A 27,607-nucleotide genomic window follows, 5' to 3' on the forward strand; every position below is an offset into this window, starting at 1 on the left:
TTGCTGCATCCCCCCAGCAGGCGGTTCCAAGGCGAGGGTTGCCGCAGAGACGCAGTGGTGGTGCATGCCATCAGTGCTTAGAGCCGATGGGTGCACTGCCCAGCGCCCTTGCCGCATCCCTCCAGCAGGCGTTCCAAGTGCAGAGCCGTTACGTTCGACTAGAGAACAGACAGCTAAGTGCATTATCCTAGGCGCGCAGCTTTCTAATCTCAACGCTGGCTCGTTGGTGTGGGTTGGGTCTTGCGTGTGGCTGGAGTGTTGGAAGGACGCTTGCGGGGGGAGTGCGCTCCTCATGCAGCTTGTAGGTCCGTCCCGCAGGCGCGTGCTTGGGAGTAGGTAACCCGCAAGTAGAGTGGCTCGCCGCTGCTGCTTAACCCCAGGTCAGCACTACGGGTCCGTCCCGGGTCCCTGGTCTGGTTAAGTGGGTAGCGTGCGAGTCCCCGACAACACAAAGCATAACACACGAGGACAGGAAGACCCACCCCGCGAGTCAATTTCAGGAGCAAATACCAAGTAGAACCAGAAAGCGGAATTTCTAAAAGTAGCAAACGATTACATGGGCTAATGAAACCATAATTGTTTAACGGCACCAAGCGCCACTTGCAGGAAACAAAAGTAAAACAAAAGATAATAGGGGACTACGACGACTTGCTGCCGGGGTCTTCCGCTGGGGGCTCCGGCTCCAGCTCCGGCTGCATCCGCTCCACCACCTCGTCGACGAACCTGCCCACCGCCCTCGTGTGGGAGGGGCCGTCCTCGCTGTTTGACCACGCGTCCAGCAGCGCCTCGAAGGGGAAGTCGGGGTGGTAGTAGTGCACACAGGGGAGGATCGTCTCGGCAATCTCCCTGGCACACGATCCTATCTCCCCGTCGTAGAACTTGGAGATCCACACGTCCAGCGCCCCGAGCTTTCCCACCATGTCAGAGAAGAACGGGATCAGGGTGCTGACGTCTGTGCCGTCCACCTTCGCCGCCTGCAGCTCGAACCTCAGCAGCAGTGCGCGAACAGCCTGGGCGATCTCATGCAGCTTCTCGGTCTCCCTCCGCTGCTGCTCGGCCAACTTGTCGTGGTGGGTGCGTGACAACGCCACCGCAAGCTTGGCCTTGTGGAGGAGTTTCGTGAGCCGCACGATCTCCTTGGCCTTGCCCACATTGTCCTCGCTAGTGTTGACGAGCTCACCCTGGGCAGTGGTTAGCTCGGACTCGAGATGGACGCTCTTTTACTTGGCGGAATTGAGCTCCCCCACGAGTTCGCGCTCCCGAGTCCGAACTGCTCCCGCAACTCATTCTCCCGCCGCGCCGACGCAGCTGCCGCGTCCTCTGCAGCCTTGGCCTGCTCCTCCAACTTCGCGCGCAACGCTTGGAGTTGGGAGGAGTAGCCGCTGACCAGCTCGCTCTTCTCGTTGAGGCGAGCTTGAGCTGTGGCCATCACGTCTTCATGCTCCTTGTCGGCCTTCTCCCGCGCCGCGGCCAGCGAGTCCAGTACCTGCTGGTGCTCGACGCGCTGGGCCTCCAGCTGCCAAAGGAGCTCCGCCTTGGGGACGACTGGCGTGGTGGCCTCGTCCCTGGTCTGCCGGGCCAACGGGGTCTCCTCCCTTAGCCGGGAGAGCTCCTTCCTCTCCCTCTCGACATCCAGCCACACCTCACCTAGTTGGAGCTTTGCGAGCTCGTGGTGCTCCCTCACCTTGTTGAACGAGGTGACAAACGCTAGCTGCTGCTCCTTGATGGCGTCGAGGAATTGGTGCCCCTGATCGTAGATGCTTGGGTCCCAGGTGATTGGGTCCCAAGTCGCCCCGGCAAGAATGCCGAGATCTGGGCTGGAGGTAGCGGCGGACGACGACGAGACTCCCGCCGCCATGGTTTGGTCGGGGGGGACATCGTCCCCTTGCAGGGGGGCTGCCGGCTGCTCCTCAGCCACGTCCTCCTCCACACCTGCGCCCTTGGGTTGCGGGTCCGGTGGAGGGGCCACGCTCCCGGCAGGAGTCGTCTCCTGATGGGCGGCCGCAGGACTCGCGCCCCCAGCCTAAGGCCGGGGACGCGCCGTTGGGTCCTGCTCCGGTAGCGGCGGCGGGAGCCACCACCGTCGCGTCTGGGGCGGCAGGGCTTGGCACGGGAGCCACCTCCGGCTCGTCCCTCAACTCTGCGCCCTCGACGTCAGAGGTGAGGTCGATCACCGTATCGTCCGCCCCTGTTGGGAGTGCATCAGGACCTGCGACAAGGGCAGAGTAAGTACCTCAAATCAAGATGGGGTACCCGGCGACGAGCGCAAGGGAGTTCTGGATGTGTACCTTGCAGGGTCGTCGCGCTTGCGGGGGGAGGCTTGTCCCCCTTTGTCCCGGCTTCTGCTGCCGGGCTGTCCCCCGCAGGCTGCGTTTCGCCTGCAAGCCAAGGCAAACACACGGTTAAGGGTCAACGTGCAGAAGGAGCATGTACAATGGAGTCAAGGGAGGGGTCTGTACCTGCTGCGGGCTCCTCCTCCTCTGGGACCAGGTCGGCGGCAGGCGTAGTGGCGGCGCCGCTGGTCCTCATGCCGGTCTGACTGGCACTGGCCCGGGTACGCGGTTTCTTACTGGGCGCGGTGGGTGCAGTGTCGGTCCTCCCCCTCTTGCCGGCTCCCGCCGGAGCGCTGTCCCTGCAAGGCGTCAATGAAGAAACGAAGGAATTAGGGCAAGCGCAAAGTCATAAATAGGAGGGGGGAGAAAACGTCAGCTTACCTTGGGGGATTGAGCTTGAGCAAATAACCCGTGAAGATTCCCCTCTTGGGCGGGGCCGCGGACCCTCGTGGAGTTGCCGCAGCCCCCGGGGCGCCTTCAGCCGTTGTAGGGGTAGCTGCTGCCGTCGGCGCTGTCGACGCAGCCGGGGCCGCTGTGGCAGTGGGACCCATGAGAGATGAACTCCCGTGGGGTGCCCCGGCCGCCGGCACTCTTGGTCGCCGCACCAGCGGCACGTCATCCTCGTGCTCCACCTCCACCTCGGGGAGGACCGTCCGTGCTCTGGCAACACCGCCAGCCTCGTCGCCGGAGGACTCGTCGCCGGGCCAGCTGGAATCCGATCCCCCTCGCTCTCCTCGGCCACTTGCTTCCCACGGGCAGCGGGTGGCGGAGGCTTCGGGGCTGGGACCGGGGGATCGGACATCAGCCCCCACTTGTTGCAGGGTGGGTAGCTGCCGATGATGTCGTGGAGGCCCGTGACGCCGGCGTGAAGGGATGGAGCCCTCGGGGCAGCTCCGTGAATGGGACGTCCTCGCCGGTGATTCCCTTCACCCCCTCCTGGATCACCTCCGGCGTCACACCCACGCTTTGCAGGCGCGGGGCGGGCAGCTGCAGCGGCGCGATGCGCCGGCTGATGTAGGTGCACGCCACGTCCAGAGCGGTGAGCCCCGCTAGCCGCAGGGCCTCGATCTTCTTGATGATGGGAAGGAGTTCCGCGTCTCAGCTGTAGCGGTCCCGCCAGCTGCCGTTACTCGCCGGCAGCTCAGTGGGCGCATGAATGAACTCGTCGGGCTCATCCACGCGAACCCAACACCAGCTCCCGCGCCACTCCTTCTCGATCTTCTTCTCGCTCCATGCTCTCATGGTACGCCGCCATGAGAGCATGGACGAAGAGGGAGTACGGAGGTACGAACCCAGCGAGGATGAAGCGGCCGAACCGTTGTCCTGGTGGTTGCCGCCGGCGGGGAAGATGAGTGTCTCGCCGTACTCGTTGAACGCTGGAGGGTGCACTGTCACCGTGTCCTTGCCACGGCTCTCAACAAGGTGCAACAAATCCAAAAAGAACGGGAAGCTAAGTATCTCATTTTGGGTCCTTGGTTTTTCCCCCTCAGTAACACTGGTTTGCTGGGGTAAGCTCGTCCCCCGTGTAGCCGGAGCGTAGGAAGGACGCTTGCGGGGTGAGGACGCCCCCCGTACGTGGCTCGCGGGTCCGTCCTTGAAGCGTGCGCGCTGGGGTAGTTAACCCGCAGGCGGAGTGACTAGCCGCTATTGTTTGGTCCTAGGTCGGCACCGCCGGTCCGTCCCGGGTCCCTAGTCTGGCCAAGCACGTGGTTGGCGAGTCCCCGGGTACGCATGGCTACAACACGAGAAGGACAGAGCCCCTCCCCGGCAAGCTAGTCTTAAGCAAAGAAGCAAGTGAAAATAGCATCGGGAGAAGCCCCCAATGCCGAGGATGCCCCTGACACCGAAGCAGCCGCCTCGGGAGCACCTCCCGCGTAGTTCCCTTCCTTCTCTTTTTTTTTACTTCCCTACAAGTGGCGCGTGGCACCTTAGAACTTTTTATGTTAGCTTTCCCTTGTCATTATCAGTGTCAGCAGTGGCTTCGTCACCTTCGACCTTGCCCTGCATTTGCGCAACATCTCGTCCACGACGCCCTGCACAGCCTCCCGGTGAGTCTTGCCCTCTTCCTCGTCCGACTAGGCGTCGAAGACCGACTCGAACGGGAAGTCGGGGTGGGCGGAGTGGACCCGGGTGAGAATCTGCCCGGCGACCTGCTCGGCCGCAAGGCCGACTTGCCGGTCCCCAAAGGCCGTGACACAACTCTATAGGCCACTCAACCGGCCGACGAAGTCTATGAAAGAACGAACTGAAACTCCCCATGTCTGTCCCATCAAAGGAAGCCACAGGGATGTCGAACCCCTGCAGCGCCTCCACCGCCGAGTCGGCCAGCTTCTTCAGCCTGGCCACCTCCCCTGTCCTGCGGGCCCGCAGCTCTGTGCACGCACCGCGAGCCTCCTAGGCCTGCAGCTTGTGCTCGCGGCACTCGGACTTCAGCCGACCGATCTCTGACGCCTTCTTGGTGTTGTCGTCGTTGATCAGCCGGAGTTCCATCGTGCCATGTCAAGCTCGCCCTAAAGGGACGAGCTGGCATCTTGGGCAGCCTTGAGCTGCCCCGCAAGCTCGCGCTCCCGGGAGCGGGCCTGGTCCTACAGCTCCTTCTCCCTGCGCGCCGAGGCTTCGACTGCTGTTGTGGCCGCCATTCCCAGCTCTCCGACCTCACGGCGGAGGCGCTGGATCTCCAAGGAGTAGCTGGACAGTAGGTCCGTCTTCTCCCGGAGACGCCCTTGGAACGAGTCCAGAGCCGCCTGATGCTCCTCCTCGCTCTTGGCGTGTGTGGCCTTCACCAGCTCGAGCTCCCGCTGTGCTCTTGCTGGAGGTCCCACAGCTACTGGAGGACCTGCGCCTTCGGCACCCCTCTTGTGTTGCCCTGGCCTACCGCGCCTGCTGGAGCTCCTCCCGGAGCCGCTGCAGCTCGGTGCGCTGCTCCTCCGCCTCCCGTCGCGCTAGGCCGAGTTCCGCCCCTACGCGGGCGTGGTGCTTCTGCGCGTCGTTGAAGAAATCGACGAACATCCGCTGCTGGTGCTGGATGTTGTCGATCACGTGGTGTCCCTGCTGGAACACGCTGGGGTCGAAGGTGATCCGACCACAAGTCCGCCCGGCGAGCTCCCCTGCTCCCAGGCTGAAGGCGGCTCCAGCGGAGGAGGACCCCGCCGCACCCGTCTGCGACCCCGAGGGCGCATCGGAATTTGATGGCGTGCCCACGGCATGGCCGAGCCCCGCTGCTCCCTGCTCGTCCGAACGGGCGAGCTGGGGGGTCGAGGGCTTCTCCAGGGCACCACCGCCCGCCTCAGCTGGTGGAGGCTGCTCTGCGCCGCCTGCCTCGGATGGCGCCCCCTGCGTGGCGTCATCGGTGGCGGCAGTCGCGTCCCCGGCAGGCGCCGTGACAGATTGTCGAAGGGCTCCGGCGGAGGCAACCTCCGTCGGAGCATCGTCGTCGACCTCACCAGTGAGGTCAATGACCCGCACCTCTGTAGGCGCGGGCGCAGACGGAAGCCCTCCGCAACTGCACGAACGGCTCCTGTGTCAAGCGTGGGGATTGGCGTGAATAATAAGGGAAGTGATCGAACTTGCGCGTACCTGCCGCCGGTCCGGTGCCCTACGAGCTCGAGTCACGGATCCTTTGGTCCCCCGCGGCCGTTGCCGCCGTCGCAACTGCTGCGCCCGCAGCATCTCGGTCGCCGCCGCCCGATGCTGGGCGAGGCTTCTTGGTTGGGGCTGCCGGAGACACGCTGGTCTGCCCCCTCTTCCTCGACGAACTGGAAAACGCGAAAATGAATTAGTCAGGCACAAAATAATTTCGCGAAATCAAAGTTGCTCTGAACGACATTGGATTTACCCCACCGGCTTGAGCTTCAGCACCCTGTCCGCCAGGATGCTCCTCGCCGGAGGGCCGCTTCGCACATGGGTAGCTGTCGGAGTTGCCGGGGTGGTCGGGGCGGCTGCTGCGGCCGCGCCGCTGCCGCCGGAGACCCTAGCCCCCGCGTCGCCGTGAGGCCCCTGGAGCTCCGGGCTGGCCTCCCGCCTGCCCGTCCGCGCGCCGCGGACCACCTCACCAGTGGGACGTCATCTTCCTCGTCGTCCTCCTCTGGCACGACTTCACCGGCTGACGGGGGAACGTCGTCGTCGCTGAGGTCTCCTCTGACGCCCAACGAGGAGTCGTCGGAGTCCGAGCCCTCTGCCTTGGCGGAGGCCTGGCCTTGGCTCCCTTTCCCCGAGTCGGTAGCCGGTTCCTTGCCCTTCTGGGACCGAGGCTGCGGGGGTGAGGGTTGCGCCAAGGGGTCCTCCATGATCCCCCACTCGTCGCAGAGTGGGAGATCCCGGGCTCCCGGGTTCGGGATCCCGGCGTGGAGCGAGTGCGCTCTAGGCGGGAGCAGCCGGTAGGGCTCGTCCTCGCCGGTGATACCCTTCACCCAGAACTACACTTCCTCCGGGAGAAGGTCCGTGCGCTGCAGCCGGGTCCGGTCGCCGGCCCCGGTGTACATCCACGCCGGATGCGAGCGCCGCTGCAGGGGGGGCACCGAACCAAAAAGGGGGTGCTCGGCATCCCTGGTGCCGGAGACCGTGCTCCGACAACAATCCTCATACAAAAAGATAACGCTAACCTCATCTCCTCCCTACTGATGATCCTTTTTGACGGGTCGTGGACGAGACTGATCTAGACATTAAGTTGATACAACAGCCTCCAAACAGTACGGACATGAATGTCCTCGACCTGTGCTTCTTCAGGTCCCTACAGTCACTCATCGATTGCAGAGCACTAGCAACTATCAAAGAATTAATAGAGGGTGTGGAGGAAGAATACAATAACTACGATGTCCAGAAGCTCGCTCGAAGCTTCATGACATTGCATTACCGTATGATTGAGGCTATGAAAGTGGAAGGAACAATTGGCTACGACGTCCCGCACAAGCATAAGGAGCACGTAGAAGGGAAGCTACCATTTATCACGGCAGATTTACTAGCAAAAACCAAAGCACTTATAGAAGGAGAGTTTGAGAAGGAAAATGTGAGGTAGAGAAAGGAAGAGAATGAGATTACCATGTGTATGATAGTACTTGTGTATACTTGTGTATGATATTACCATGTGTATGATTTTTTTTATAAAGAAACAAGTGTAGTCTCGAAGTTTTGTTCGATTGAAAAAATATGAGTACTTGTGTCATGAAAGAAAGCTGTTGCTTAATAAATTTCTGTTTTCAAAATCAATGCACAAGTGGTATTCACAAATAGCAATTTCAAATAAACAATTTCTAGATAGTCCATGGTGGTAATTAGATATAAAAAACAACAAACAAACATCCATTACAAAAAAATAACATGTTTCGCACAACACAATACCATCATGAAAAAAACTCACTTCATTGTCAGTCCAAACAAAACCAGAAAATTGAGCTATGTTCCTCTTCAAGTAATGGACCTGCAGAAAACCGATCCTTACATTTGAAGGAGTGGACAACAAACAATTAATCCAATCTGTGGACTAGTATGCAGCTAATACGAAAAGAACATACTGAACAATAAATATCAGTTAGAAAATGAAAACAGAGCATGCTATTTTTTTTATTAATTCAACAGAAAATGTTACTTAATTCTGAATTACTTGATCACTTGACAACATTTTCAGTTGCCTGCCAAGATCAGTATACTACTTCTATTTAGATCAGAAAATCAGAACAGAGCATGCTATTTTTTATTAATTCAACAGAAAATGCAGTACCTACTAAACAAAAGACACATGCCGTTTAGATTCAGGCCAAAAGATGCATTAAGCATATCCATCACCCTGACCAAAAGGACTCCAGAGACATCAAATATTCAGGCCAAAAGATGCATTGGGTACCTAATTAAGTTGTTTGAAAAAATGGACCAAGGCAGTGGAGTAGTATTGTTAGCAGCAGAGAATTGCACGTTGATTGCTTCTATCAAGCCTATATGCTGAAATAAACAGATATTGTCCCACCCTGAATCAAACACTTGTACTCACAGCAAAATTTTAAACACAAATAAATACCAGTGCTCAAGTATCCACTTCTCTGAATCTCAAGTTTCACTTCTAGAAATCATTCACATAACCAACTTATATATAAATGAATCAGAGGGATGTCCAACACCCTGCCACAGTTTTCTCCTATCTCTAGAAGTTCACAAACCTTATGCTTTCTTGTTGACAGCTAGCAGTGTCTCAACAAATTTCTGGAAAGATATAATGGAAATTTTATCTACTCCTCAACAACAACAATCTGAAACCTGAAAATCTTACGGGCCAGTTTACTGACTCGTGAAAACCTGAAAATACTGAACATAGACACTTCCAGTGCAGAGTTTCTACCACTGAACATAGAGAAGGACAAACAAACAAACAATAAAAAGATCATACTCAGGCCTAGTAAATTGAAAATTGAACATGTTTCTCGAAGCATCACCAAACATCAATTAGTCGTTCAGAGATATATATGCTACTGCTGCTAGTTCTTCACCAAACAGAGAACATGATTTGCGATCAAGTCGGAGGAGAATGGAGAAGTTTCCGTACCTCAGTGGGGTCCTGAGGTACTCGCGGCGCGGACCAGCTCGAACCTGGTGGCGGCCGTAGCAGTTGCAGGCGGAGGAGGAGGGAGTCGGCGCGCCCAGGGGTGGGGAGGCGGAGGAGGAGGGATTCTGCGCACCTAGGGATGGGGAGGAGAAGGAGGAGGGAGTCGCCGCGCTGGGCAGCCTGGGCACCAGCTCTCGCCTCCCTCGTCCCCATTCCAAGCAAAACCCAACCTTTGGGCGGCGGAGGGGGAGCAGCACGGGGGAGCTCGACGGCGGAGCGGGAGCCCGGTGGAGCTAGACAGCGGAGGGGGAGTGTCGAGGGCGAACCCGGTGGACCTATACGGCAGAGGGGCGTGCGGCGTACGAGCAGAGCGGCGGCGTGCAGCGAGGAAGAAAGCGTGCGAAGAAGAAGAGAACGGGAGGACTGGCTGTTAGGTCGGGAATTCTCTGAGTTTCTTTTTTGAATAATGACCCGGGCGACATCTTTTTCTGGACAGGAGTACAACACTTCTAAACAAGACTGGTATTGTACGCGATAACGAACCAATAGTTTTCTATATAAACAATAACAAGTCAAGTGATGCTGACAAGTATATTGACATTAAGTATCATGTTGTGAAAGATAAAATTCAGGATCACACTATTAATGTCAAGCGCACATATGCTTGCGATCCGCTAACTAAAGATTTACCATCCAATATTTTTCATCGTATTGCCGGCATGGGACTACTGGAGACCTTATGATACTAAAATTCACGCAATAAGTAAAATATTATCTTTTAATGATAACATGTGGGAAGTAGATATGGTATCAAATCTTAACTAAAGATTCTGATACGTCAAGTCAAGTGAGATTTAGGTTTAAATCTTTTGCTTAAAAATTAATAATAGTCGGTTACTTGTTATAACTAAGTGCGGTCGTCTTGCATGAGCAAAATAAGCAAATACTGCTCTCAATAAGAACTTTCCGCCGTGGAGTACCATGCCGTATCTTTTTGTAGGCACCAAATCCGCCGTGGATTAAGCACTGATCCATATCCGACGATAAATGCCTTTGGTATTATTTCGTTGACAACCAGTCAAACCATAGCCATATAGGGGTATAAACGAGCATCGCCCCTATTCACCACTAGCCCTGCCACTCGTCTGCCTCGGGGCAGAGCAAAACCACACGAGCAAGCAAACTTTGAAGGCGAGCGCCGCTTTTACCCGGGTAACCCGGAGCAGCGACGTGACAACACCGGCCGAATCCCGACGCAGACTCAGCCGCGGCCGCCCGCCCTCTCCCCCGCAGGTCTCCTTGATGAATTGGATATAATTCATCCAAGAACCGGACGGAGAGACCCCACTCCGCCTCCGCAAGGAGTGCTCTTTTTGTCTCTCTCCGCCGTCGCTCCCGCGGCTCGTCCTCCTCGGCGCCGGCGGCCTCCGACCCCCCAAAATCGTGGTCGCATTGTGCTGGTAAGGGCGATCGCTTCGCTCCTTTCTTTCAATCTTCGGTTGGGTTCTTTATTTCGTCCGTTCTTTTCACGCGAACTCGATGGTTAGGGTTTTTAGAGGGTTTACTTGCCGGTGCAACGATGACGCCGCCAATATCTCTTTGCATTCTTCTCTCCCCCCTTTCCTTATTTTGGTTTTGGGTTCTTGGCATTCTTTTCTTTTAGATGAAAAATATGGATTTTTTTTATTGTTCTTAGTAAAATCTTTTTTTCCTCGAACAGATGCGTGCAAATATAAAAAAGAACGCCAAAGAAGGGTTTCTTGAAAGTTTCTTGTTGTTTGCATTCCTTTTTCACGACGAAGATGTACTTGCACACACCATCATCATACGGGCAGCTGTGCCTCTTTAATCACAAGATAGAACTGACCGAGATCGGAGATAAACCCGTAAATTTTATTTTTATCTGACGCATCTTAGTGTGTTATCAGTTTGATGGTACGTAGATGGGTTTTGGATACCATCGCCGCCGACAGCTGTTGTCACGATTTTCAGGTCCATTTGCAGACCTTGTGTGGACTTGAGGCATCCAACTTCTGCTGAGAGAAGGTAATAATACCGCCCCTTGTATATGCCTTGTACCTGCTATATTTGGATGCGCTTACCCCGAGATTGAGGATTCATGTAAAAGTGGCGGAGACAGGCCCTGGGCAACCCAGGTCGCGGCCTGGGGCGTAGAACTTTTCTTCCTTGGTAATTTTGGTGACTTGAAGATTTGGCCCGGGTCTTGCTATGTGGTAATTTAGGTGATTTCAAATCCTTCTTCTAAACTTGGTGACTTTTAGTCAGCTTCCCCCAAAACTCACACCTGTATTTACCTTGGAAAACATCGTGATCAAAACATAACCTGTTTGTACATGGCACGTGGGCTTGGCATTATAGTTTGCTTAATTATTACTCCCTCCGATCCATATTAATTGTTATCTAGACGCTTCTTAGGCATAGATACATCCATATTTGGGCAAATTTGAGACAATTAATATGGATCGGAGGGAGTAGTTGCCAAGGAACAGACCTCATATTCGGAGTAATAAGAAATAACAATTATTGACTCTTCATTCTTTAGTTGCATTTACACCTGAGCAATCTATCTCTAAATTTGGAAAATAGTAATCCACCTAGTTTATGTAAGGAACGAACTAAACAAGCTTTTGAATATTGTTGTTTTGGCACGCCATCTCCTGGTCTATTTGTACAGGTGGACCCCATCCAATTGTTTTCAAGCATAATTAGTCACATGCTAGAAAGGAGTAACAGAGTATAAATTGACACGCTGTGTCATTTTCATCAAAAAAAGAGACGAGTCAATTAGGATTCTGTTAGTTGTAATCAAGCAGGCCTCCTGGTTTTATTCTGTTTGTTTTGACCTGGTGCAAGTGGACATACAAAGTAGCAGGAATCACGATTGTAATGTTCCTGAGCACTTCTAATTTATGGGTGCCTGCGTGCTTAAAGGGCAGCATGAGGCATCACCCAACGTCAGGTTTGGATGGCCATTCATTGCTGTCAGATATAAAAGAGGCAATCGGTGGTGGTGGTCTGTCGCCTCCCCGCCTCCTTCTATTGTAAAAACTTCTCATCTTCTTCTAATGCAAACAATTTAATCTGTAATTAAGATAGTGATGATGTTTTTATCAAAACTGAGATAACATTACTATCAAATGCTACTAATATATAATATTATTTTAAATCTAATTTATCCTCAGCAAACTGTGTAATTCATTTTTATCCGTAGCCACGCGAGGGTATTTAGCTAGTTGTCAGATGTGCCTGCGCAGGTTGAACACTCTCTTGCCCCTTGCTGTTGCAGGATTCTTGCCTCCATGTAAATTCATTTGGCATCCCTGATTTACAATCCTTTTATCTATTTTTATGGCGGCACAAGAATAGGCGCTCTCTCCTGGATCCCATGCAAACAATGAGTACACACACCTGGCCTGAACACTTCTCCTGTAGTAAGAAACCTCATTCCTGTTGCATGCAAAACAACTGGAGGCATGTATGACTAAAACTTCTGCCTCATCATCCTGAGCACCGAAACTGAGATTCCTTTGCATCTAACTTCTCTGGTTTTTAACGTGGCAACTATTTTTATCCTGAATAAAATATGTACAAATTCAGTAGCGTTGGTAGGCATATCCATATCATCTCTATGCTCTGTGCTTGCAATGCAGGGTAGTCACCATTTCTCTGTTGCTCAACTAACTTGTTTCAGGGCCTACCATGCTTCCCTTGCTCAACTGCTCTACTTGGGAGGCCGAATGCATGGCGTTTCATATTAGTGTTACTTCATGTTGGAGAATTCAACTATGAGTGTTCTAAAAATTTAATCTAGTGGTGCATATGCACAGCTCCATAGTGATTCAGCTTTATAAGGTGTGCTTTGATGGCCCCTTCTTCGAATCATGTTGCCGTCACTGGGTTTAAGGTATGCCGCTACCGGATCACCCTCCCAACATTTTTGCTACTGGATTTAAGCGCCGCCGAGCAGAGGATTGGACTGGGAACTGAGTAGAGGAGCTAGGAGAACCTGTTGCCGATGCAACGCTGGTATTGATGTAGCTGGTTCCTCATTTCTAGTGCTGGCAGTGGTGGAAGACGTCCAACCAGTTTAGTTACGGCAAGATAGGATAGAGATGATTATGAACTTATGTTTATATTATACTGGGCTGGTTGGGATAGGCCATGTCAGCAGCATGTGTACATATCAGTTTGACTTTTTCCTCTATATCATTCTGTTTTGAGCTGTAGCCCTGATTTCTATGTTCACTATATCAGACAGCAACTAATATGTTCAACTTTGCGGTTTGTGCCTGCCTGCCTTCTGCCTAAGCTTTCTTGAAGCTTGAGCACCAGAAACTTAATTTGATAGATCATTTCTAGAAGGTAATCAATGTAGTGCGCCATCCATTCCATGACATTAAATCAGTGCACCTCGAGTTCCAATCCAATCTCCCAATAAATGACAGTTGTGTGAGATCTCTAATGTTGTCCCTACTTGCTGTGGAATGAAAAGTGTGGTTCTATCTTCTATATTTAGAAAGCAATATTTTGGTTGAATAGTTTGTTGTAAGAACAGCTGATTCAGTGTATATAGAGGAGCACTTGTACGTTTATTTATTTATTTATTTTGGTTACATTGATTTAGTGCCTAGAGCCAAGAGGCAAGGTTTGTGCTATATATGCTCTCAGTATGCATCGGCTAGGCTACATATTTCTTTTAATGACTAAAGAGGTAAGCATAATATCAGCATTTGTACTTCAAGATATATGATGTTATTGCAATGCATAATAAGCACTTCGGAACATAGATTTCAGCGCTCTATGTAATGTGTGTATTATTTTGTTCTTATTTCATAATTCTCTAGCAGACCTAGAAATTTCCCTCTTGACCAGATACTTATTCAATTATACTCTTTAACTGTTTTCCTGTGCTGTTAGTGTAGGACTGGTTTGAACCAAGCGCCATGTCTGAAGGATGGCTTATGAAGTAGAGACTAGAAAGTGATCCTTCAGGGCTTGCTTTGACCACTATATGGTCTAGCAGGCGATGTGGTGCAAGAAATCATCCAATGATTTTGTGGAAATTGTTACCAGGAGGAGAACACAAAGTTTCAAGATGATAGCTAAAATCATCCAATTTGTGATATGTTGTCGCTGATACGCTGTTTGGATTAGATGTCGCAATATCAATGTAGTATTTCCGCTCTTTCTATAAGCTAAGAGATGAATTTTCTAGAATTCTTTTTTTCTTGATTGTCAGTTAAGAGAGTTTTGGACTGTCTGGTATTCTAATCCAAAGTTAATCAGATTTATTGATAGGTGCCACTGTTAACTCCTGAAATTCCCTGTTCTTATGGTAAATTTAGGCTTTTTCCATTCAGTGGTAGACTGGTAGTATACCTTTGAACTGGATTTATTGTCGGTTCCTCAGTCTGAAAATCTTTATTCCAGGAATTAAGGATCGAATCAACTTCTTGGTCTCATCCAATATATAGAGACGAGCATTTCATGGTCATCTTGTTTCAAGAGCTTTGATATTAATGGGTTCAAAGAGGCTACCCTTTGGGCTCATGTCAGGAGAATATAGCTGCAGCAAGCAATATGAGTGGCAACATTTGACCCTTTGTCAAGCAACAAGGGAGCAGCCCCATGTTGGTGCAAACTTGAACTACCCTGTGGATGCACCCAGCAGGTTGTTATTATTTTACAAGAAATGGTTGCATATCTGAATTTTCTGTTGATAGTTTTTACTTGTTCACTTGTAGTCTTCTTGATAGAATTTCATGATGCATAGACACGGTAGAATATTCTGCAACTGCTACAAGAATTTCTGATGGGTTATGCGGTTAAACGGTTAATTTCTTAAATGCAGGACTGAGAGGGGCAGCCCTTCATTTGACAGTGTTTGTGATTATGCAAAAGGAGCTGATGGACATATTCATGCAACAGTAGGCCGATGCAAGGATTTTCCATTTAACTGGGGAAGTAGCACTCAAACTAGGTATTATCAAGAGGACATATATCTTCCAACTTACTTCCTGGGTGGCCATTTTTCTGAGATAGATGAAGCAAAGCATCGGGCCTACATGGATAGTTTCCACACAAAAAGTAAACCTGATCACACTTCAGCTGGTCAGTTGTGTCATAGAGATGAAGTAAGCAAACCTCTCACCAAGAAGAAGCCATTTGATGAATTACACACTATTGATCCTGGGCGACTTGAGCTTCCTCCCAGCAAGGATTTTCATTGTGACTTGGACGTTAGTCAAAATTGCCGGAAGGCTTTTCACGGCAAGATGTCACGGACAAAACAGGCAAGACAGAGTTCCCAGAAAAACAGTACTAATAGGGCTTGTGTTAGTAGACATGGGAGAAGCAGTCGCCAGAAAAGGTATGGTGATCAGCTCTCTGTGCAGGAAGATGAGAAGAGTCGCCAGAAAAGGTATGAAGATCAACTGGCTGGAGAGAAAGCTAAGAAGCAGATTACTTGTAAGGAACAGAAACCACCTCTGCATCATGAGGTACATCATGGTGGTTCCGATGTGACAAGAAATGATAACTGGGAGGGAAATGCTGAAACAGCCAGTGGAGTAGGTCATAATGGAGCAAAAGGGATATTCCACCCAACAAAAAATATTCGAACTGCCGCTACTTGTCTTGGTTCAAAAAAGTCTAATGAAAACTCAGAATTGGTAAGTCCCAAGTACAGCAGCAAATCCATTGCTTCATCGAACAAACCAAAACAGAGTGAAGGAAGTAGCAACGAGAAGCTAGGATCTGACAAGCAGCTCAGTGTTGTTGGTTGCACCAGCAAGCTAGAATCTGAGAAGCGGCCCAGTGTTGTTGGCTGCACTAAAAAACTTCAAAAGGAGAGAACTGGAGAGTTTTCAATGCATAACCTGCAGAATCTTCCAGTCACTCGTATGGAGAAGATCGTACACACAGAAAATTCAAATGATAATTCTCCATCTGAATTACTTCGTGAATGTTTGGAAATTTGGAGAAGAAGAAGATTAAGGAAGGCTACTGATGCTGAAGCTGAAAAGCTAGTACAAACCGATCAAACAGTTATTGTGAGGCATGGAAGATCTGCTACTTCTGGTAGCTCAGAAAGCGCGGATGAAAATGACGTTGAGTTGGAGGATTCTGAAAAATGTGGAAGTGGCACATCACCTGATGGAGTACAAAAGCATGGTCAAGGAAGAGCTAAGAGAAACTCGAAGCAGTCTTTCCGATGCCCTAGTGGCAGCGATTGCAAGAAAAACTTGCAAAACAAAATGGCCAAGCAAGGGCTGATCTGCAATCTGGAGGTTCCACCAGCACTAGAACCAAATCCATGTGAAATCAGGCAGCAAAAAGAACATAATGAACTATCAACTGCTCATCAAGATGCCACGAGACAAATTAGCCAGAACAGCTGTTCTGATACTAGCATGATACAAACCAGTCTGAACATCTGTTTAGATAGTAGCAAGGGGGGTCAAGCAGCTGCTTCATGTCCTGATAGTAGTGCGTATCAGAAAGTTACTCAGCACAGGGAAACTCATGATCATTTGGATGCTAGGAGAAAATATAAACTCGGTGTCTGCTGTGAAATTAATAAGAAAGCAGAAGGTGATGGTGTGTGTGAACAGATGGCCTCTTTGATAACCGATCCAACACATCTGGATGAAGAGAGCGTTGCTGTTTGCTCACCGCATGATGGTAATGTGAAGGTCTATGGGTCAGATTGTTCCAATCAGGGCATTGAAACAACTCCTTCGTTCAGTGCATTAAAATTGGATAAAGGGACCCAAAACAATTGCCAAAAGAAGCCTGTCAATTGGTCGAGTGGAAGTGATTGTAGAGACATACAAAATTGCTCTAAGGCAGGTGATTGTGGAGGCATCCAACAGGATACCATGAATTGCAAAACAGACAAACAACTGGCGTCATCTCTGGTAGAGCCTGAAAATAATGTTTATAAGAAAAGGATAAATGAGGATCATCAGCCACATCAAGTTGAAGTGACATCAAATCAACAGACATTCCATCAATGTGTTGCTAGACCAGCTGATCGCACTTCAGGTTTTGTAATTCCAGACTTGAATTGTTTACCCAGTATGATATCAGATGAAGAATTTGAGTCATCGGAGGAAGTGATTAATCAGGCAACTGGGCACATTTCAAAACCACAGGATCCTAGTCATATCCTTTCAGCCTTCAGTGAGGCTGCTGTGCAGGAAGAACAGTTGAAGGAACCTGAGAAGAATGAATTTGTCGGAGGAACTTGCCGAAAGGAGGTTGCAAATGTGTCGCGAATCTCCGATTCGCATAGTGGACCACCAAAACAAACTACAATTGAAGAAAGTAGCACGTCGACCCATGCGTTCAAATTTGCCCTCGTCGAATTCGTAAAAAATATCTTAAGGCCATTGTGGGAAGATGGCCTCTTATCACGGGACGTTCACAAAATTATAGTGAAGAAAGCCGTGGAGAAAGTGACTGTCACGCTGGGCCCGAAGGTTCCTGGTGCACAAGCAGCCATCTGTCGTTTTCTAGCAGAGGAATCTCAAAGTGTGGAAAAACTCGTTCAGGTGGCAATACGCTCTTTCTATTTAAAGATTTCACAATGGTGCATGCTGATTTGTTCTAAGCGTCTAAATATCGCTACAATCTCTTCTTTTGCAGGATTACTTGGATGTATACCTGGGAAAGGAAGTTCTTAAAAGGAATGTGCGTCGTGGCACCTGACCAGTTCCTGGAAACCCCATGTAGCCTCAGCCCGGAGTAATTCCCAAGTTTTTCCCTGCTGACTGCACATTCCTTCATTTCCATGGGTAGCTTCAAAACACAAGTAGGGATCAAAAAGGGAATGTAATCCGTCTAGAACTATCAATATGTAGGGATGTAATGCAATGGGGCGCAAATGTCCACGCAGCCCAATTTTGGTTTGTAATGCACGTGGTCAGTCTGTACGTCTATAATCCAAGGCCGAAAATGTGTAGGTAGACAGATTTGGTTTGTATCGAACACTTTGATCGCAGCAAATGCAAGAGTTTCCCAGAGTCAATTTTGATATGAATACCATACGAGATGTGTTAGCACCAGGTAATTTCGGTGTGCAAAGTGAATTTTGATTGTGCGTCTTGTTTTTCCCGGTGATGCGTTTTCTTTTCTTAAGCAGGAGTGTTGGCAGAGAGGTCTTTTAGAGACTGCAACTGGCTCAACATCGGTGTTGAGCATTTCTGATGGCAACACCCTTCACACCTGGCCGCTGATTGCAGCTTTATTTTTTATTTTTTTGAGGGAATTGCAGCTTTAGTTTTCGTTTGACACGTGTCCGACAGGTTTGGTGGAAATGTATACGACCGGTCTCTTCTCAGTCATTCGTGGCCCAAGAATTGAAGCGCAATTGCCATGTTTAGGACATTAACATCTTGCGATCCTCGTTCTAAAAAATAAGAAGTTTTAGCTTTGTTCTAAAATCAATTTTTCTAGATTTGACCAAAATTATACTCTTTTCTTTTTACAAAGGTTACATATATGGTTTCATTACGACAAGGCTTTAACCAAGAATTACTTTATTAATACATGTTTTTAAGATATGATTAAATTTGTCTTCAAAAGTTCTTGATGATAACTGTGGTTTCATCGCATATAAATTACATGTTAATAAAGTTGTTGGTCAAATTCTTGTGTTAATGAAATCAAATACACCAACCTTTGTGAAAAAGCGAGAATAAAAGATTGTGCTGATATCTACAATATCAAATAGGTGTACAATCAAGATATATATTATGGTGGATTTAATAAAAACTAGTTTATAGTTACTTTGGCATAGCTAGAACATTTTATATTTCGGAATGGGCGGAGTACATAAAAATTAATTGTTTATGATAATAGTTGTTTTTCTTCAAGATAGCATTTTTAAAAATAGAAATCTAACTTCTATGGGTGATTTTGGAGCCATTTTATCAGCAATCCTATAAAGACAGATAAAAAGATTTTTCTTTAAATTCATCGATACATGCCTGGTCAAACTCCTCTTGTTGCAATCTCTATCCTTCTTGCATCGTGGCGTCCTGTACCAATTATCAACAAAGACCTACTGGCAAAATCTTCACTAACGCCATTGTTTTTGACAGTATGGTTCCTCCTCCTCCTGCTCCGTGTTCCCCCACTAGATCATCCTCTCTGAGCTCATTATAGACCCACCATACTGGGTAAAGACAACAAACATTTACAAAAGATCATGACCAGTAGAACAAAATACTTGTTGGAAAAGGAAGGAACATAACTTTAATTCCTAAGGCAGCATGAATCTTCACCATCAATATGGCTTTGTCAGTTGCTTCCTAACACATTACCAATTGTTTCTGGCACGAGCACGTCACTTTGACGCGTGCATCAAAGTCATGAAGTTTATTTCCCTTGAGACAAACCTAGTGCAAGATTCTCTCCCGCCCTCCCGACCACTCTTCCCAAATCCATTACCTACTAAAAATCCCCTTCCAGCACTGCCGCCTCCCAAAGCACCGCCACGCTGTCAGGATGCAGAGGTCTTCAGTTAGAACCAGCCGTCAGAATATGGTGCACTCATCACAACCGAAAACAATTTTTAGGACTTCTTGGAGCACATAATTGGTATATTATCCTTGAGAAGATTTCTAGTGCTACCAAGGCATTGGGTGCTCCTACACAGTGCCATGCTCCGCAACAACATAGAGCGTCCAATCTGCATCCAGGGGACGGAACTAGAGCATTTGACAGTTTTCATTTTAGGCCTTTAAGTTTTGTGTGAATCAACCCTCTCTACGCCCCCCCCCCACCCCACATCCAGTCATTTTGCTATTTTACAACCTTAGGTTTTGCAATGATTGGTGCTAACGATTTTTTATTGTCATACCATTGAAATGATTGATGCTAACGGAATTTCAAACGACTTCTCAATGAAAGTTCAATGATGTATCAATGAAGGATTTTCGATGGTGCATTTGTGAAACTTCAATGGGATCTTAATTGCACGGTTGGATTTTCAATGATGTATTTGTGAAATTTAAATGAAATTTGGTTGAACTTCGATCGTTACGAAACAAAATCGTGGATTTCAATGATATATCCATGAACTTCCAGCGAGATATCAATGAAAAATCTATGCACTTCCAATGGAACGAATGATTCTATACAACAACAAATGTACAACAATTTTCAATGAGATTTCAATGAACTTTCATCACTGTAGCACGGCGGCGGCGAGCCAGTAGCGTGAGGAGCGAGGCTGCCAGACGGGCGGAGGGAGGCTGCCGCGCGGCCTCGGGGGCGAAGCAGATGGCGGCGGCGCATGGAGGGAGCGGAGGAGGAAGGGGTGTGAGGCGGCATATCCGGGCGCGGCGGCAAGCCGCACGTGATGAGGTGGCGGCGTCAGCGGCTTGGCACACGGGTGCTCGGCTGCGGCGGCCCGCACGGGAGGAGGTTGGCGGCTTGGCGCGCGACGAGGCGGCGGATCCTGCCGGCGCGCACCGGATCAGGGCTCGGCGACGGCGGCCCGCACGGGAGGAGGTGGCGGCGTCAACGGCATGGTGCGCGGGGGCAGGTCGCCGGGGGCTCGGCGTCGCGCGGCGGATCCGGCTGGCCGCGCACCAGATCCGGGCCGGAGCGGCGGCGGGGGTGAGCGGTCGCTAGGAGGGAGGAGCGTGAGCGGGGGCAGAGAGAGAGTGGAAATGAGAGAGAGGATTCAGAATAAACTCCAGGGTCCTTTTTGCATATGTGCCAGGGTGGGGCTGAGAGATGCCTTTATGTCTAATCATGTCCGTTGAATCAGATCTCATGGTCCAGGTTGCACTGGAGTTTGGTATCACACTTGAGGGGAAATCTTCTCTATTATCCCTAGTCGAAAATAAGTATAAGGCATATATGATTTTTCACACTCTTCAATATACAATTTTGGCTATTTTTTTTTAGGGGAACTATGGCAGGAGCCTGCCCAAAAAACTATATTAAAGAACTAAAATTCAAAGGGGGCAAGGAAAACAAGAAATTTACAAGGTGACAAGGTCACAATGATCTAGCTAGATCCATTAACATAATGCCCAAACCTGCGATGGTTGCACTGTAAGGCCAGCAAGTCGTTGACGCGCCCGATATAACCACATGTGGCTCATCTAGATCTTCGCAAAAGACCTTCGCATTTCGCCACTTCCGCAACATCAATTTTGACTATCATTTGTATTTGTAATATGGTTATAAAATTAGTAAAAATATATATGACAGAAAAATATATTACAAGACAAGATTTACGTGCTCAATCCATTTCACGTATACTAGTAGTCAAAGTTTAAATTTTTTGACCATATGTTTGTTATCACTAAATTCTATAAAAAATGATGTATTTTCAACTTGGGAGTAAATGAGTACCGAGAAAAAGTTTGTTACCGACTTACTGTGACATCTTTTCTTTCTCGTTCTCTCTTTTCTAATTCTCTAAAGAAAAAATTCCCTCAAAAAAAAATTTCGCTAAAAAAAACTAAATGACGTCACCTCAACTTAGTACGTACCCTCTATGGAAATTAGTCTTGTCTGTCGCGGTGTCTACGGATGCTCTCACACCGTCACACGCAACCAGAAGATCACAACAGAATGCTGCTCCAACAACCAGAGAGAACTGAAGAAACAGCAGGTGCTGTGATGGAACCCCTAGCTGTAGCCCGGAGCCGGAGGAGGCCTCCCATGGACGCGTCCGCCCCGCCTCCACTCCTCCCCCTCCTTTTTTCTCTCCTCATGCTGGCCTTGTCCTCCTGTGGCGCGGCTGCTGCTTTGGGAGCTCCGGTCGGAGAGGACTACGTCCGGCCGCCGGCCCGGAGCCGCAAAGCCCTCCTCAGCCTCTTCCCCTGGAGCAAGAAGAAAGCCTCCTCTTCCGCTGCCGATCCCCAGCAGGTAACCTCTTGGCTGCCCAATTTCGTGCCGATTGCTCTTGATTTGGTCGGTTCGGACGGGGTTGCTGATGTTTTCAGAATCCAAGAAAGGAACGTTTCTTGGTTACACAACAAGCTTGCGGCTAGATCATTTCATGGTAACCACTCCCTGATTTCGGGTAGTTTTCGGGTCAAATTCAAACAGGACCGAGTTGATTTGTTGCTTGGAGAATTGATTAGCTCTGTTTCGGTGGCCATAAATAGTAGTGCTGCCTCAGTTTCTTTTTATAAGATGTTCTAGCTTTACCTTTATTCGAAAATCTACGAACATCTGGAACTGTAAATTAGTTTTTTTTTATTAAATCCGTCATTGTATGTATCTTCGTTAGTAACAGAGTACTAAACTAACAATGTATTTTTTGGTAATGACGTAACGTAATCACCGTGACTGAAAACAGAACTAAGTCGAAGTGTACTGACTATGAAAGTACCTGGATGACTTGGATTGCCAGATGGCAATATTTGGAAAACGCAGTATGGACAGAAGAAAAAATTAGGTCGGTTCTGAGGTTGAATTTGCTCAATTCTGCCCCTCTATAGCTAGTTGTATGGTGTAGGCACAAAGTGTACTTAAAGAATAGAAAGTATAAAGTGATACATCATAAAAATGCCTGCCTAGTCCCTCAAAAAAAAAAATGCCTGCCTAGAGTCGATAATAGAAACTGCAATCAAGGAGGCTGTGCCAAACTTCTGAATACCAATCTACATACATGGAACATTTTGAGGAGCATCTATAAGGACTTTGACTCCAACCTTACTCAGTTAAAAAGACATGAACTGTAATGTTACTATTCTCCAGAAGTTGTTAGTTGGAAGCTCCTATAGAAGTTCCAAAAGGTCCTAAACCCAAAATGGAAATAGACACATTTTGTAAGATCGCTTTTCTAATTTGATCCTGAATTAATGAGATATAGCTCACTAAAAGAATAAAATAGTATTTTCCTTTCAAAGGTAAAAAAAGCTTATGTACTAAATCAGAAAATTATACGGTGAATGGATGACATACTGCCTCGCACTTGGATCCTTTTTGTAGCTTGGCCTTCTATGAAGTATCAGTTCTGGTCTTGTCCTCGGTTGAACTATGAGCCTTGAGTCCACACCACCCTGAGAGATTTAGCATTAGCTTGAAGAAATCAAATTAGTCTTTGCAAGTTTGAACTGCAGATTTCTAACCAAACTTACAGGTTACAACCGATGTATCACTCCATTGTTTACTTGAATTATAATAATTACTAAGAAAATTAATATGAAAATTACAGGTCACAGTAAGCAAACAATCATTGAAATGCTTAAACATGTGCAACTGCAGAATATTACCAGTATCCACTATTTTCTTGTAAGGGGATAACTTGCAGCAAACTAAGATTTGAAAAGCCATATATGTAGATGCAACACTAAGTACAGATAAGGGATCAAATTCAAGCATGGGAATAGAGAGCGGGGTGTTTAAATCAGTTTATCATATAAACTATGGAAGATTTGAATGGTTACAATTTAGAAGATATGGGCTTTCGAGCGATCATAAGGAGAACTGGAGAAGCTTAGCAATATTTTTGTGTTTTTATAACAAGATAAGTTACTTGAGGCGACATTCTTTGGCGCATTAATCTGATCCTCTCACACGGCAGACATCACTGTCACCACTCACCACCACCAGGTCATTCCCTTCAGCAAAGCCATCCTTGCTCTCCACCGCAATGATTGAAAGTAATATCGGAGACAGAGAACAAAAATTCTCTTCTTTGTAGTAGATTAGGAACGAAATCATGCACATTGTATTCTGCACAAATGCACAGTCTAAACAGGAATGCAAAACATAGGTGAAACAGGCAATGTGCATAAACCGCAATGCAGACTAAACTAATTGAAGTCCTAATGAAGCATTTTTCTAGCTCTAGTTTTCTTGATATTAATAAGCAAAGCAGTAGAGATTTGAGACACAATTTGCCCCCAAAATGCTCAACAATTTTTTGAAAAATAGTACAGCCAAGAAAAAGGAGAAATCTCTACCAGTTCTCCCTGGAATGAGATCGAATCTGAACTTCCTCTTCAGATGGAAATCACAAAACCTACAAAAAGGAATCAAGAACCACATCGAATTGTCAAAGATAGAAGAACCACATCAAATTGTCAAAGATCGAACATCAAAATAGAACCAGCAAGAAGATTTGTGGCCCATTTCATCTTACTGAGATGTAACTCATGGCCGCACTGCAGCCTCACCATGGTCCTCCCTGCCGTCGATCACCACCGTAGATCCATCACGACACTATGGCCTTCTCCTCTCCCTGCCCGCTCTCTCTGAGCATCATCGACCACTCAGCTGCCATAACCAAGAGACATTGCAACTCAGCACGTCAAGCCTTATGGAGCAAAAACCATTTTAAACTGTTTATCTGGAGAACATTATGACTCTGCACATCACTCTAGGAGTTATAATGTCTACAGCAATGGATTGCCTTGAGCAATAGGTCATCATCCTTGTAGGCGGGCGAGTATCAAGTTTCGGCCATGAGGTCTGGTGCAAGACTCGATGGCATCTTGTAATTTTCTTTTACAAAAACAGAATGACCATAGCAGGGTATCTATCCTAATGCAAAAAATCCATGTTCGATATAAGCCTAGTAGTTGTTTCGCTGTTACTCTGCTGAATTGGCATTGAAACTTAGCACCTGGAGCATGACAATGCATCACGTCAACCTCTTCCACTACTTTCACCTCAGCATTGCTTCCAGGAGAAGAGAGGGCAGCAGAACACAAGCAGCGGCATTGAGAACGTCCAGAATGTATACAGTTATAAACACACTCCATTCTGCTGGAAGTGTGGCATAAAAACAAATTAGGTTAAGATAAGCAAGATCTTTCTGAGACTATAAGATAAGTAAGACATGTATAGCAAAATTACCACCACAATAAAATATCTAAAATCCAACACTTGCCTGTGGCTGTAAAATGCAGATAAATGACCATGATGACTACATAAATTTCAGTACCAAAGAAAATGAACCACACAGGGATATGGAGAAAGAAATAATGTGGCATGTGCTAGATCATGAATCCATGATGTAGCTCAGTTGTCAGCACTCAGGTATCTAAATATCCAGGGTAGTTGATGAGGTTGGCATGGCGAGTAATTAAAAAAATTAATCAGATACTTGATTTTCTGAATCTACCTAGCAATCTAATATCTGAAACCCTAAACAAAATTAAAAGAAAGCATAAATCACTGATTAACAGTAGGCCAAGAACAACCACAAGGTGAAATTTTTGAATGGAGAACTGAGGATCGACCTAATCTGTAAAGATGAAAGAGGTGCAAGTAATGCAGGAGCAGGAAGTGAGGCATAACCGTGCTCTTCTCATCCTGTCGCCTCATCTCCTCTCCACTCCTCGTCTTCACCGCCACATTTCCCTGCTGCAGCTCAGGCCCAAACCCTGATCCCCATGGTGGAGGACGGGACGGAGGCAGCAGGAGGTTTGTGCATTTTGTGGAGAATTAGCGAAATACTTGTGGTTTCGTGAAGAAGTGTTCAAAAGTTGTGGTCAACTGTTATAAGTGCACATGAACATGGGGTTTATCTTCCATGGCCCACTTAAACCTGTCTAGTGCTTGAAACGTCTGACTTTCTGCCCCCGACCCTCTTAACAAATGAATTTTAGTTCGGAATCTAATGGCAGATCATAACATTTATATTTAGCAAGCTGCGCAGTCCTTTCAGGCCAACGTTTTTCCATACCATGGTGCTCAGTGTCTTGAATCCATTTGATCCCAGAAGTTCAAAGTTGTATGTAGCAGATCCTGTGTGTAATGCTGGAGTACTTAGCAAATCCTAACTCTTATTTTTTGTGTCAACACTTTCTTGCTAATACATAACTATGTAAGTTCATCAGCCACTGAAGTGTATGAAATGATTTGTTCTACAGGTGCACATTTCACTAGCTGGAGAGAAGCACATGAGAATTACATGGGTCACAGATGATAACTCTGTCCCCTCAGTTGTGGACTATGGAACAAAAACCGGCACATACACATCCACTTCTCAGGGAGAAAGTACATCCTATAGCTACTTATTGTATAGCTCGGGAAAGATCCATCATGTTGTTATTGGACCTCTCGAAGACAACATGATATACTACTACCGATGTGGCGGACAAGGTCCAGAATTCCAACTGAAGACACCCCCCTCTCAGTTTCCATTGTCATTGGCTATTGTGGGCGATCTTGGGCAGACCAGTTGGACAACGTCAACACTAAACCACATTAAGCAATGTGAACATGATATGCTTTTGCTTCCTGGTGATCTTTCTTATGCTGATTATATGCAACATTTATGGGATTCCTTTGGTACATTGGTGGAGCCACTTGCTAGCACCCGGCCCTGGATGGTGACACAAGGCAACCATGAAAAGGAGATGATACCATTTTTGAAGTCTGGATTTCAATCGTATAATGCACGATGGAAGATGCCTTATGAAGAGAGTGGATCCACATCAAATTTGTACTACTCTTTTGAAGTTGCAGGGTTGCATGTTATAATGCTAGGTTCTTATACGGATTATGACAAGACTTCAGATCAGTATGCTTGGCTTAAGGTGCGTAACCTCAAAACTCCACATCATACTGAATCAGAACTCCTACTAGTTTCTTACCAAGCATCAATCTTGAATATGGAACGATATTGTCCCCCAAGAATTGAAGTTCTTCTCCAATAGTAATTTTTGTTAATTTCTGGCTGGTGTATTCTTTTACCTTAAAGAGGACGCCTGTAACTTAAAAGTTTAAACTCTCCCTAGTTGTGCTGATTGCAGACTACCTTTTCTGTGGAATACCTGTGCTGATTTACAGGCTGATCTTGCTAAGGTGGATAGAAAGATGACGCCATGGCTCATTGTGTTATTGCATGTGCCATGGTATAATAGCAACTGGGCTCATCAGGGTGAAGGTGACAGTATGATGACTGCAATGGAGCCTTTGCTATATGCTGCTCATGTGGATATTGTAATTGCAGGTCATGTGCACGCCTATGAACGTTCGGTATGAGTCCTTGCAGATCCCTTAGTTGCACCATTGTTCAATTTTGGGCCTCTGACGTTTTAGCTCATGTATGTAAAATTCCATATGATCATTTGACTTTTTGTACAGGAGCGGGTCTACAATGGTGGACTTGATCCATGTGGTGCTGTTCATATAACTATTGGGGATGGTGGAAACCGGGAAGGCTTGGCCCACAGGTATCTTTCTTGTATTTCTGCAGTTAATGCTACTGAATTACGGAGCATATCATTTTGGTGTCACTAAATGTATTTATCTTGGTATCTCCAGGTACCATAATCCAAAACCAGCTTGGTCGGTCTTCCGGGAAGCAAGTTTTGGGCATGGTGAGCTAAAGATCGTCAATTCCACCCATGCTCACTGGACTTGGCACAGGAATGATGATGAAGAACCAGTGAGAACAGATGATGTGTGGATAAACTCGCTGTCTAGTTCACGGTGCATCCAGGAAACTAGCCATGAATTTAGGAAAATCCTGATGTCTCCTTGAGAACAGCAACACAATCATACAGCCAATAACATAGTATGAGAAGTACTTGCCATGTATACCGCATATGTGTGTGTGTGTATAGGACTGCTTGCTACTGTAGATTGTTTGTATACTGAGTGAAAATGATGGTTTTTTCAGTAATACGTGAATACCATATTAACCTGGATGAAAGTATTGATACACATACAAGTTGTAGCTGGTTGGCTGATATGCTTGTGAAAACTGAGATGATTTTTAGCAGAGGTC

General features: G+C 47.6%; 2 protein-coding genes and 2 long non-coding RNA genes across 11 annotated transcripts; 2 read left to right on the top strand and 2 right to left on the bottom strand.

Moving 5' to 3' along the window:
* Window positions 1-514: 514 nt before the first annotated feature.
* Window positions 515-9,356, bottom strand: LOC104582001. Of its 5 annotated transcripts, none has more exons than XR_001405204.2 (5): window positions 8,866-9,356; window positions 2,715-7,765; window positions 2,460-2,632; window positions 2,289-2,378; window positions 515-2,209 (listed from the first exon to the last, which is right to left on the bottom strand). It is a non-coding gene; the product is annotated as an uncharacterized LOC104582001 (long non-coding RNA). The 5 variants fall into 5 exon arrangements; XR_002962474.1 differs by having other exon boundaries at window positions 2,715-6,088; window positions 6,174-9,351; XR_002962473.1 differs by having other exon boundaries at window positions 2,715-6,088; window positions 6,169-9,351.
* A 716-nt stretch (window positions 9,357-10,072) lies between these two features.
* Window positions 10,073-17,895, top strand: LOC100828436. 4 transcript variants are annotated; one of them, XM_024461570.1, is made up of 5 exons: window positions 10,073-10,325; window positions 10,858-10,911; window positions 14,317-14,557; window positions 14,738-17,441; window positions 17,536-17,895. In XM_024461570.1, exons 3-5 carry the CDS (start codon window positions 14,406-14,408, stop codon window positions 17,596-17,598), a joined length of 2,919 nt encoding a protein of 972 aa, XP_024317338.1. In that variant the 5' UTR covers window positions 10,073-10,325; window positions 10,858-10,911; window positions 14,317-14,405; the 3' UTR covers window positions 17,599-17,895. The 4 variants fall into 4 exon arrangements, with proteins under 4 accessions (XP_024317338.1, XP_024317334.1, XP_024317336.1 ...); XM_024461568.1 differs by having other exon boundaries at window positions 10,262-10,325; window positions 10,794-12,790; window positions 13,809-14,557; XM_024461566.1 differs by having other exon boundaries at window positions 10,858-14,557.
* A 3,542-nt stretch (window positions 17,896-21,437) lies between these two features.
* LOC100826513 (purple acid phosphatase 18) lies at window positions 21,438-27,583 on the top strand. The gene is made up of 5 exons (XM_003562305.3): window positions 21,438-21,780; window positions 25,743-26,411; window positions 26,665-26,853; window positions 26,962-27,050; window positions 27,142-27,583. The coding sequence occupies exons 1-5, from the start codon at window positions 21,442-21,444 to the stop codon at window positions 27,359-27,361; spliced, it is 1,506 nt and encodes a 501-aa protein (XP_003562353.2). The 5' UTR covers window positions 21,438-21,441; the 3' UTR covers window positions 27,362-27,583.
* On the bottom strand, window positions 22,314-25,504 carry LOC112269818. The gene is made up of 2 exons (XR_002961953.1): window positions 24,008-25,504; window positions 22,314-23,887 (listed from the first exon to the last, which is right to left on the bottom strand). It is a non-coding gene; the product is annotated as an uncharacterized LOC112269818 (long non-coding RNA).
* Window positions 27,584-27,607: the final 24 nt, after the last annotated feature.

This window comes from Brachypodium distachyon, chromosome 1, assembly GCF_000005505.3.
Source record: "Brachypodium distachyon strain Bd21 chromosome 1, Brachypodium_distachyon_v3.0, whole genome shotgun sequence".
Lineage (NCBI taxonomy): Eukaryota > Viridiplantae > Streptophyta > Magnoliopsida > Poales > Poaceae > Brachypodium > Brachypodium distachyon.